The sequence below is a fragment of the Hyalella azteca genome, unplaced genomic scaffold (genome assembly GCF_000764305.2).
Source record: "Hyalella azteca isolate HAZT.00-mixed unplaced genomic scaffold, Hazt_2.0.2 contig8902, whole genome shotgun sequence".
In the NCBI taxonomy this organism is placed as follows: domain Eukaryota; kingdom Metazoa; phylum Arthropoda; class Malacostraca; order Amphipoda; family Hyalellidae; genus Hyalella; species Hyalella azteca.
This window is the reverse complement of record NW_025938985.1, coordinates 24,575-37,101: the sequence shown is the minus strand read 5'-3', so window position 1 is coordinate 37,101 and position 12,527 is coordinate 24,575. Positions and strand designations below refer to the sequence as shown.

At 40.2% G+C, this 12,527-nt stretch overlaps 1 protein-coding gene across 1 annotated transcript; it reads right to left on the bottom strand.

Moving 5' to 3' along the window:
* Nucleotides 1-5,852: 5,852 nt before the first annotated feature.
* Nucleotides 5,853-7,208, bottom strand: LOC108672361 (MFS-type transporter SLC18B1-like). The gene has a single exon (XM_018160006.2). It carries the CDS (start codon nt 7,125-7,127, stop codon nt 5,853-5,855), a length of 1,275 nt encoding a protein of 424 aa, XP_018015495.2. The 5' UTR covers nt 7,128-7,208.
* Between the last annotated feature and the right edge of the window lie 5,319 nt (nt 7,209-12,527).

The following is a 12,527-nucleotide window of genomic DNA, read 5'->3' as shown; positions in this document are numbered from 1 at the left end:
GGAGGGGGTACTCTGACAGGCTTTAAATAATAGCTTATTTTCGTGGGTCACATTTTTAATTTTTTAACCTATTAGATATGCAAACTTTTTAAATCTTTCTATTGTATTATGTAGCCTCAGTATTAGGCCTTTAATGCCCATTGACAAAATTTTTCTATGTCAAATAGTTTTTGATTTGTGGGGGTTTTTGTAAAAAAAACGAAAAGTGGTCTAAGTTACCCCGCCGGTCTAAGACTCTAAGTTACCCCATTTTAAGGTACTGGCCGTACTGCAGTGGAAGTATGGTCAAGGTCAAAAGATGCTTTTCTTTTTCGGTCTTCTGGAATTGAAGGCTCAATGACATCATTGCTCTCTGTCTGCATTGTTGCGCCATCCGGTCCATCCCAGTCACTGTCTGCTAGGATCACTGCAAGTGCAAGCTGAGAGGCACTGAGTTCACTCTCTAAGTTTTGGGAGTTCCCAGGCGGGCCAGGAGCTTGAAAGCCATCTTTTTCGGGAAGAGACATGATTCGGAAGCAGATGGTTTGCTTCGGCTACTACACCTCGCTTCACAACACTACAGTGACTACACTTCACGACACCACACTTCAATACACAGCTACCCGTTTTCTGGGCTCTGCGTCACAACCGGCTTTTTAAGGAGAGTTATACACCACACGTCTTACTTCGACGAGTGACCAAACGAGACTCCCCCTAGAGTTTGGAAACGCCGTGTGGTCACCGAAACTTGGAAAGGACAAAAATGTAGTAGAGTGTTCAAAGACGTGCAACAAGGATAATTCCAGTCTAAAAAAGCAAGTCTTGTGAAGAAAGGTTGAAGATTATGAAGCTTCCCAGTATGTGTTATCGACGTCTGCGTAGTAACCTCATTGAAGTTTACAAGTATAGGTACTCATGGTTTATCATGGTTTATACAAGGTCCCAGAAGGATTACTAGAATTTGAAATAAGAATCAGCACCAATTGCCACAGCCAAAAACTAAAAAACTACGGTGCAACTCATCCACGCGACAACACTTCTTCTCGCTTCGAGTCACCGACATGTGGAACAGCCTTCCTGATGATATTGTTAACTCTCCGAGTATGAACGCGTTCAAGAACAGGAACAGACTTGACAAGGCCATACAGGAGCATATGTTTAGCTTTGAAATACCTAGTACCTTACGGAACAACTGATAATCTAGAAACGATTTCAACCCACCGTCCGTTGAAAATATTTGATAAAAATGCCTGTTTTTAGATCTGTGAACTAGTCACGAAAAGTACAAGAACCGGCGACAGGCCTATTCTTCAACGCCGAAGATACTATGTTGTACTGTATGAAGCAGCATGTTTTGTGTTCATTTATCCGCATTGACCATTGCGAAGAGCGTTGAGTTGGATTAATAACCGTATTAAACTCGCCAAGAGCGCTCCATATACGACCGTGCAGAAGATACCGGAAATATTCAGAGGCGTCGGACTCCGTAGCTCCCAAGGCGCGAGTCGACGGATCTTTCGGATGTCAAGCGGGTGCAACTGTGCAAGAATGCCAATACTTTCATTTACAATACAATTTTTTATTAATTCTTCATGGAAAACTTACTTTGGCTGAGTGATTTACAATCAGATCAAAAGTAACAATTCAAACGCGAATTTCCGAAAAACGAAGCTTGTTGAAAGTTTCGCACGCTTGTCAGGTAAGCCCGTAGCTGCTGATAACTTGTTTTAAAATGTTTCAAATGATGGTGATAACAAAAGTGCTCTTAAACTAATTATACAGGGCAAATGATTAAAAAAATTCTAAAATAGTCCAGACAAAATTTACAGTGAATTTTGATCCCGAAAACCTTTTAGGATGGCACAATTGATTTATGTTCGAAAATAAGTAAGTTCAAAAAGGCAGTGAATGCAAACTAATAGGAGAGTAATATCTTTATTCGAATAGGCAAAATACAATTTGTAACTCAACACAAATATACAATATCACATATGCCACCTGCACAGGCGTGGCACGCAGAGGATGCTCCACAATAACTAGTGACTCCATACCTCCTTCCTACAGCCTATGCATACATAACAATGGTGAGATTCTCGGAATGACGAAACAAATTCCACATACAAATTTTATTGTCACAGAAATAATTGGAAAAGCAAGAATCATAACGAGATCCGTACTTATAGTGTAACATTGAGTCATTCGTGTCAGGTTAAGAGTTATCATCACCTACTACTTAATATTTCCAATTATATATCTTCAAATTCTCGAGTTTATAATGCACTTTTCGTATTAAGGTAATTACGATAATTAAAATAAAAAACGGTTACTATAATTCAAAATAGAGAGTCTTTGGTTTACAGATTAGCTTAGTCGGGAAAAGGAATTTCTATTTTAAAACCATAAAAATACGCTGGAAGAACTAGACACCCTAGATAATAGGAAAAAACGTAATTATTCACCAATTCACACATATCTCGTTGAAGAAAACGCCTGCAATATACGAGGCTGAAGGCCCAACAAACATCTTAAAAATTCACAAGAAGACGCAATCTGTTGGACAAAAATTACTTTGCCGGTAATGGAAAAGTGTGTTGGAATAAAGAAGTCGGACTTGAAGACTGCCTATGTAATGTGATGGCGTTTAATCACATGAAACTGAACTTGAAAACGCAAATTTATCTCTACGTTGGACGCATTTTTACTTGTAACAAGTGACACTAGCCGCGGGACATGTTAAAGTTAGCTTCGTAGGAACTGGATTTACTAAAACGAGTGTAAGTAAAACTACGGGACAGGAAGCCTTTAAATTCGAATTCGCTATTGGTAAGAATTTTGATATAAAGTTACAATAAATGCTCGAGACTTTAACATTTTAGAACCTACTTTTTTGAGCACTGCATAACTAAATGATATAATGACAGGGCGGAATGCGCACGTTAAATTTCACAATCTTGACCATTTATTGTGAGATTAAATCAACATTGCACCAAAAATAAATGGTATAATCGTTCACCGCAAGTTGTGCTTTTGAAAGAAGACATATCGTACCGATAGAAGACATATCGTAACTCGCTGATAGCGATATACAACTGCAATATAACAGCGTCTGTTATAATATCAATTGAAAGTTACATATGGGACTAACAGTTTATGATAAATTAAAATATAGTACTTGCGCGTACGACACCACACGACTCCTATGCAGTGCCATCCGATTGCTAAAAAATAAATCGTGTCGATTAGGTATGTAGAGTAGCTCCCTCTTTGAAAAATTCTTACCATTAGAGATGACACATCAGTGGCATCAATGTAGGTGATATTAATTTATCTTCAGTGTGATTCTTCAAAATAACGGTTGTGTTAAGCAGCTAGTCGTTGACAAAAGTGAAATCAAACAATGTTATGGCCCTTCTAAAGTCGGTTTCTGTAACCCGCGAGCTTACAAACTCATTTTTAATGGAAGTAGTGTACAGAAAACAAGTGATACATTAAGAAAAATTAGAAAAAGATTAGATCAAACAATTTCTTCCTCTTCTACCGCAAGAAACTACCTTGAACTCTGTCACCGGGTCATTAAATACTATTCAACAAGTGCAATTTTCTTCTTGTCTTGTGACGCTTTTCTTGACACCAGCATTGATTATCATCATTAAAAACAATACAATTCAAGAATGTTATCAGACTAGTGAGAACTTGACATACTCAGCACACTTAATACTCAACACCAGGTTCCGACTAACGCCCAAACCTATTTAATGACAAATAATATTTGGCGGAATAATAACAAATTTTACAATATTTAATGCCTAAAGAATCCATAAATTTCGAAATAATAAAATAGCACCATCAAATGTAGCAACTAAATTGACAGACTAGATGCCATCAGACATCCGCTTTTAAATGAGATACATGCGATATGAATGAAACACCAGAGTAAAGTTTTAGATTTACCTTAAAATAATACAAGCTTTCAAAATGAGTTTCAATCACGATGCTAGCTTAAGCAAATCAAGTTTAATTAAAGTGTCTTCATATTATTCTATTATAGTACCTCTAATAGTACAGCAGCCTGAATTATTTCACTAAACTTCCTATGCAGAAATGGACGTAAAATTTTTTGGACTTGGATCTGAAACAATGCACATTTTGGTGACACTAATCCTTATAAAATGAAATAATAAACGCATAACATTGATATTAATAATAATTGATATATATTATAGATTAGGAATTGATTCACATGCACGAGTACACATATGCTGTAAATATTGTACAAGTCCTCCAAATGCAGTCGAGACTGCATAACTACAAGCTCATAACTCGTAAGTACGATAGGTTTCATCCATTCCATATCTCGTGAAAGAAAAAAATTCGCTGCATTACTTGCAATCTACAGTTTTAAATGAACATGGTGTGATTTTTCAAGCAAGCAGCTCTAACACTGGGGCAGCTCTAACTGTAACCACTGGGCAGGGTGGCCCAGTGGTTACAGTTCAGAGTACCAAGATTGGCGCAGAGAGGTACGGGTTCGATCCCAGCTCTGTGCGCCAGTTTCTGGTCAGAATCGGCGAGGAGGCCGGGCGGTTAAGCACAGCAGAATTGGAGCAGTGAGTTGCGAGTTCGAGACCGCAAAATGCTGCGAATGTTCTGCGATGTTAAGAATCGGCGACAGGCCTACGGCCTAATAACGTTGAAACCGCTATTATATTATTATATATTATATTATATTATATATATTATTATTATATATTATATAACACGAATCAAGGGATTTCGTGAACTAGTCTAGGAACTAGGATTTTTCGTACGTATAGAGTAAAGGTAGAAGCTGAATGTACATTCGTAATAAAATTTAATTCACCTCACGCCCTCTGAGTTCAACCTCCAAATAGCTAAAAAAAACCTTTCATTCTTAGCGATTAGGAATCACAACACAAAATTGCGATACTCAAGTGGATCAGAGATTTTCTAGTATGGAGGCGACAACGTGTCAGTATTAATGGGTCCGTACTCCGTATCAGACTGGGCTTCAGTGCGCAGCGGTGTGCCACAAGGAAGCGTTCTCGGGCCTATTCTATTCGTTGCGTTTATAAACGATCTGACAGAAGCTGTGTCTAGCGTTTGCTCGATGTATGCTGACGACACAAAAATTTATAATACAGTGAAGAATACGTCGCAAACAGTACAGTTACAAGGTGATCTTGACAGGCTGATTGACTGGGCTGATAAGTGGCAGCTGCGTTTTAACGCTGACAAATGTAAAGTTATCCACCTTGGCAAGAATAATGAACAGCAAGATTACAGCACGAGAAGACACGGTTGCAAAGACAGAGTGATGATGTCGAAGTCGACAATGGAAAAATATTTAGGAGTTAATATCGACAATGAGTTGAAATTTTCTAAGCATATTGAAGGTCAAGTTAATAAAGCCAATAAACGACTAGGACTGATCAGACGCTCTTTCGAGTTCCTAGAGGCAGAAGCGATGAAGCAGTTGTTTGTTGCTGTCGTGCGCCTGAACCTAGAGTTGGGAAACTTCGTGTGGTCTCCGAAATTTGAAAAGGACAAAAATTTAGTAGAGAGTGTTGAAAGGCGCGCGACAAGGATAGTTCCGGGCTTGAAAGGCAAGTCCTATGAGGAAAGATTAAAGTCCTATTAAAGATTAAAGTCCTATTTCCTCAATGCCGACACTTCTATTCTATTAAATTTCTTGACTTGCTACAGCCTTTCTTCGACTGTGAGGCATAAGGTAACAATTGAAAATATACAAAGCCAGTAATAATTTAATCAGCTGTACCTATGGCGAAATCTTCGAGAGATGCGCGAGTTGCTTTGCAGCCGCTGTCATACGTGGAGTCGGCGGATTCACTTTTTCATTCAGATCGTTGTAAAAGAGGCGTTCTTTCAGAAAAATCTTCGTCCGGGTAGTTGCGGTAGTAGCAGGATAGAATGATTGTGACAATGGCCACAAATAGGTGAAGTAGAGCAATGATGGAGGTGCCCCAACCAAAGCCAATGGTGTCAAACATGACCCCGGCGATGGATGGCCCGATGAAGCCGCCAAGCGCAAAAGAAGAACTCCAGAGTCCGGACACTAGTCCGTATGTTGTGAGATCGTCCGGGAGCCCAGCCTCGAGAGCTTCCTTATGCGTCCCGCTGAAACTGGCCACCAACTCGGCCCCGAAGCCAAAGCCATGAACCACCAAGGCACAGATGCACAGAGGTAAGCTGTTTTTTATTGGTAGAATGGGAGAAGGACCCAACAGCAGGAAAGCCACTGCGGCTGTTAAAGCCCCAATCGTTGTAGCAGCTCGCTCGGGAAGACATTTGTCGCATAAACGGCCCCAAAGCTGCGCAGAAACGGAGTACGAGAAGCCGTCTATAACGAAGATTAGGCTGATCTCCAGAGGAGTGAGGTTCCACGGACGTATGTGGGGCTCCAGAGTTGAAAACAAGAAGCCAATGCTGATAGACCCCGACATTGTTGTGAAGGCGTAAAGGAATATTTTTGGTTTCTTCATAAGCGAAAACACCGAGTATCTTGAAGTTGGTCTGGTGAGACTACCTTCAACAGGTAAGAAGTACCACACAATGGCCGCTGCGACCATCAAAACGCTGCCTAGCACCACAAAGGGCAGAGTGAAGCCTCCCAACTCGTACAGAGCGCCTCCGACTGTGGGTCCCGCTATCAAACCAAGCGCGAAGAAAGTTTCGAGAGTGGCAAAAGCAGAAGCAACATTCAAGGGGAATTCCTGCGCTGTAATGCTATAAGCTGTGGTGCTGAAGGCGGCCCCACCCAGCGCTTCCATTATCCGAATGATGAACGAGAAAGTTAAGAAAACAGTAGGTCCGCTCATTCGGTTAAGAAATCCAAATAAAATGCACGATACTGAAACAGTAAAAATTCCAGCATTTTTCATAAAGTTGACCCCTATTCTCTCCAAGAACTGTCCGTATATTGGACACACAGTAAACACCACCAGTTGGAAAACTGCAAACACGAAACTGTACTGCGTGGCTGTGGCACCTTTCTTCTCAGCTTCATGTGGGTAGAATGGTGCCTGAATTGAAAAGCACACTCCATTACAGAACTGTGCAATGCAGAACACGATGAGCGTTAACCACTGCTTACGGGTGTAGTTTCCCATCGTGGATGCATTCACTCTCTCAGACTCGAGGAATCGGCGTCACTGCAATGCGTCTATCAGCACTTTATCAAAATGTGTGCCTCACTCCCTAGCTTTGTAGAAAACAATTTAAGACGCTAAACCAGCTATCCGATTTACGTGAATCCTCTAAAGACGTTCAAATACATGGAATTTAGTGCGGCGAAGTCAGGCCAAACAACCCGCGAGGACAGACTGTCTTCACAGGAGCAGACACATGTGCTGTGCACTGCGCAGTCGACCAAGGTTCCCAGATGGAGCTAAGAGAAAAAAGTCAATTTAGCTCACAAAAAGGCCAAAAAAGGCCCCATTTGAAATCAATAAGAAATATTTAAATTTAAGGTAGTTCTAACCATTTGCAGTGCATGCATTTACCCTCGAAGCTTTCAGACAGCAAAAAATACACAAATTTTACCAAAATTTCCAATGAATTACCGTCAATGCTACATAACGTGCCAGCCTGCGGCGAATTGCAAGTCACTCGCCGATCGCAAATATAACCGTATAATACTGGTCAGAACTATGATATTTAGGATTCGATTGCACCTAACGGCTATTAAACTTTTCGATCGCATTAGAGAGTTTTGTCTCAGTTTTGCCAACAAAATAGTTAGTGAACAATTCAAACTCATTTCTGCGGTAGAAAGATTATGGGGTCCTTGCAAGGCTAAGGTAAATATTAAAAGTCAATCCTATAAATTTATCACAACTTTTGAATGCGTAGAAAAAAATATATTGCCCATCAAAATAGGAGAGGAGTATATATTATATTTATTCAAAGTGAAATTTGGTAGTGACTCACACCAGAAGGCTGAATGTATGGAGAAACAGTGCTGTAACCTCAAAAATTAGTGCTGAATTTACTACTCTTTAGAAGTGAAAACTATACTCGATTATACGCGCTCTCAGCTCTGTCATCAATGGTTATTAATGCGAGTCTGCAACTGGATATGGTCTCATGGTTCAACCGAAGTGTTGCCCGGATTAGGGGATTAGGCGGCACTCGCTAGTGTTGCCACTTAAACCAGAGTGTTGACACAGTTAAGTGTCGAAATTTGAGTGCACTCGTATTGGGCAAAACTAAATTTGGGTGTACTCGTCTTGAACAAAATTGAAGAACAAAATTATTACCAAAAAAGCCGAGAAATAAATTTTTCGTAAATAAAAGGCCCAAAACGGACAAAAAGGCCAAATAAAATTTTGTCCGGCCTCTGCATTTAAAAAAAGGCCGCATTTAGGAAATTTGGCCTGAAAAAGGCTCATCTGGCAACACTGCCAGTGGGTCGACTGGACTCGGGAGCCAAGGTTGGAGCCTTGGAGTTCTCTCGCCCACCCCCTTCCGCACGCCCAAGTGCGGCTGTTGTCTGTTGCCAAGCAGGTTTGCAAACACTGTGATACACACAGGAAAAGGCCACAATTGGGGGATTGCTGTGTGTAGTAGGAAATGTGTGGCAAGAAGAAGAAGAGAGAAAAAGAAAAAAAAAAAGTAAAAATACGTATAGCGGCTGATCTGGCTCGTGGAGGTGGGGTGATGTGGAGGTGGGACGCTCTGCAGTAGGATTACTATGCAGGCAACAAAGCACATGCACGTTAATAAAAATATGAAAAATACTTGAGCAAATGAAGAGCAGGCGGAATTTGTCGGCAAAAATAAAAGAAATGTGTTCATGACTTCATTTATACTTGTACGAACAGGAATGTAAGATGGGCGAGTATCACAGAGGTGGAAATACAATGCAAATTCAGCTGCTCAGAATAAAGGTGCTTATACGCATTGCTTGCATTCGCTTCGAGTACTCGCAGTCCGAATATTGTTATTATTTAATAACATTGTTATTATTATTATTATTATTGAATATTGTGATGATTTATTCTTCGGATTCGAGTAGCTGATGCATTGGCGCCCGAAGCAGTGCAAGTTATGTGCGGCAGCGTTGCCGCAGCATTTAAAAAAACTAAAAACGAGTTTTTTATATACTAAAATAAATCAAAAAATAATTCTTTTAATATAAATAAAAGAAATTCGTTGTACATGTGTAACATCGGAGACACTGGCCTTTTTAGAAGTGCTGTCTTCAAAAAGTAAATTTTAAACGCATATTTTTAAAAAATAGTTTCAAGACTAACAGAAGCTCCGATACTGGAAAGAAGTTTTCATAACTGAATATCAGAATGATTCATGCACACAGTACTTGTGCTTCTTAATGCACCGCAACGTTATTAATAGGTGGTTAAACATCCGCAAATATCACTAAATGTTAATTTCAATTTAATTTTCATTGTAAAACGCGGGCTCCAACATGAATTTATCTGTATATATGGTAGTTTTTCGCCAAACGAAGTTCTGCATAGCTCAATACGTTAAGATACTAATAAATATTTGAACATATTGTTAATGTATTAAGAAAATATTAGCACAAAGATCGTTCAGGTCTTTCGCATCTCGACCCACCAAAGAATTGCACAAGAAGATGGTTCTTACAACGCAATTCCTTACAGTGTGCATAGCTGCATACGCAAATAAGGTGTCAGATTGCCTCTCACCAAAGATTGTCATGATTGTGTCTCACCAAAGATTGTCATGATTGCCTCTCACCAAAGTTGTCATGATTGCCTCTCACCAAAGATTGCCATGTTTTTGTCTCACCAAAGATACTAAAAATGTAACTCAGTACTCACTGCAGTGAGTGACAGAGAGCGCATTTTCTCGTCGACGAAAACATGAAGTCAATGACGGACAGACAGACGGGCAGAAGGACGGACGGACAGATGGACATGGCGAGCACAAAAGTGCATTTTTTTCAAAAATGAGAAAATGCGCCAAAAAATAAAACAGCGAAAAGAAATCATGTCAAGACAACGTAATGATTATGCAAAATGATCTTACTAAAACTTTGCGCAAGCACGATTTTAGCACGTGTCACTGAAAGTTCCATTAAACGCTTATGGCTACATCGATCTGTCTGATTTTTGGTGGAGAGATGGAGAAAAACATAGGGAACAAATTCTGACCTTTCAAAATTTTTAACTCTATTACTTTTCGAGTTACAGCCTTTCAAAGTTGGGTATCGTTTATTTTGGGACACCCTGTATAATATTGTGACGACTGTTGCAGAGCGTATCAAAGATGACAAGATAAAACGGTTTTCGAAAACATTAAAAGTAAATTCATGATCAACATTGACTATTGCCCAGGGTCCTACTCGTCGTAGCAAGAGATATTAGAATGTACGTATAACTTACTTGACTTAGTTGACTAGCAACTTCAGTACGGAAGAGGTTTACATTAGCATACGCCAAACTCGTTTTTTAATTCCAAACTGGTTATAAGAAAATACATTATTTGAAGGCTAACTGATATAAGTAGTAGTAATAGTAGTAGTAGTAGTAGTAGTAGTAGTAGTAGTAGTAGTAGTATAATGATTTACTAGCTCTTCAGCTATCTGCTATCAAGCTATTTCGCACCGGAGGTCAAAATATAACATCGCCAGCGAGGCGGAAGATCTCAATTATTCAAAAATCTCAAAATAATCATAAGCTACATGGGGCGGAAGGTCTCAGATGTCCAGCCCGCTGAAGCTGGCTCGAAAGAAGCAGCGTACGAAGTGACATCACTGACATGGAGGGACAGGTGACAAGAAGAGACAGGTGACAAGGAGGGACAGGTGACAAGGAGGGACAGGTGACAATCAGGTGAAAAGCAACAGAAACTAAGACACTCGAACATGAGGTCGCTGTCACGGGACGTCGGCCGCCCGCACGAGAGAGACAGAGAAGGGACATATAAAGAATCCTACCAACATAATAACTTAATGTAAGGAATCCTACCTATATAATAACTTAATGTAAGGAATCCTACCTACATAAAAACTTAACCCCACAACTGAGAGCCGCAGTCAGACACCGCAAGCTCAGCGGTGGGGCGCTCAGGAACAATCCCCCTAGAAGCGCGAAATCCCATAGGACTTCTGACGAGCACAGACACACGTCAGAAGTCCCCACTGAGAGGCTGATATAAATAACCTCATCGGATGATAAATATGTGTGAATACAGATAAAGATATTTTGAATCCTCTTTAGAATTAATTTAATAAAAGATTACCTAACACATTTTAAGAATATTCAACTGAATTAGAAAAATTTAAAACATCTGAGTCAATGGGTTGTGTAGAACTTCTAAGCTCCTGGTAAAATTCATCAAGCTAGCAGTAAATTAGCAGCAAGTATTCATAACATGGCGCTGCCAGTCTCTGTTCATCGTCAAGACGGGTCACACTTAAAAGCTCCGGTATTGCGTAAGCCAATGAATAAGAAACGTCCCGCAGTGACCATTGATGTCAGAGTTATCTCTGAGAATAAGAAGCAATAATTAAACAATAACAGTAATTCAAGTTGTGTTGACTTTCACTGAGATGGAACGTAGCTTCATCGCTATAAACCATACGTTGTAGAAATCCGTAATCATCCAGCATAAGTAGCATAACATCACAAACAATGCGCTCCACTTAGACATTAGGTTTTAGATCATGCACAAGTTGTTATCAAAAGAGCTTGTACAGTAAACGCTGTCGCATAACTTTCCATACAGTTGGTTGGAGTATGCCAAGTTCTCTACTAGCTCTATTGGTTCATTTACGTGGAGTGTGGACTGCGAACAAAACTTTCTTCAATTTGTCTTACGTCATCCTCAGAAACACGCGATCGCCCTGAGCTTTTCCTTTTACACACACTTCCAGTTTGTTTAAATTATTTACACCAACGGCTAATGTTTTTTATTGTCGGTGGTTCAATACCGAATTTGAGACGAAATGCCAGTTGCACTGTATCTTGCGACTAACTTTTAACAAACTTAAGTCAGCCATCTCACTGACAAATGACAGTGAAACTGAAACATACCCAAAGGCAGCTGGCTGGCGCGAGAACGCGATGCACATAACATATGTAGACATAAAAGTAACACAAGCGTGTTCAAGATAACGCAATGCACGCGTGTTGTACATATTCGCACATCGCATGCGTGTTAACAGAAAAACAATGTTCGTGTTAAATAGCATATTGAAGATAAAGCTGTTCACGCATGCGCTGCTGAAAACGGTTGTTGGCGGGCATTCGTAGCAAACCTATTGACATAAAAGTAACGCCAGTGTGTTGAAGATAACGCAATGCCTACGTGTTTTTCTATGCACACGCGAAGCAAGCGCGTTGACAGACACGCATTGCACGCATGTTGAATCTCATGCAACTCTCGCGTGAGCAATACGCACTCGATGCAAGCGTGTTGAAGATAACGCAATGAAAGCATGTTGACGTACACGCAATGCAGGCGTGTTGAAACGCTCGTTTCTTGATAAGTTCGTACCCATGCACAATGCACATGCAGCG

Coding starts and splice junctions, on each gene's coding strand:
- LOC108672361 (XM_018160006.2), bottom strand. CDS start 7,127: ATGGGAAACTACACCCGTAAGCAGTGGTTAACGCTCATCGTGTTCTGC.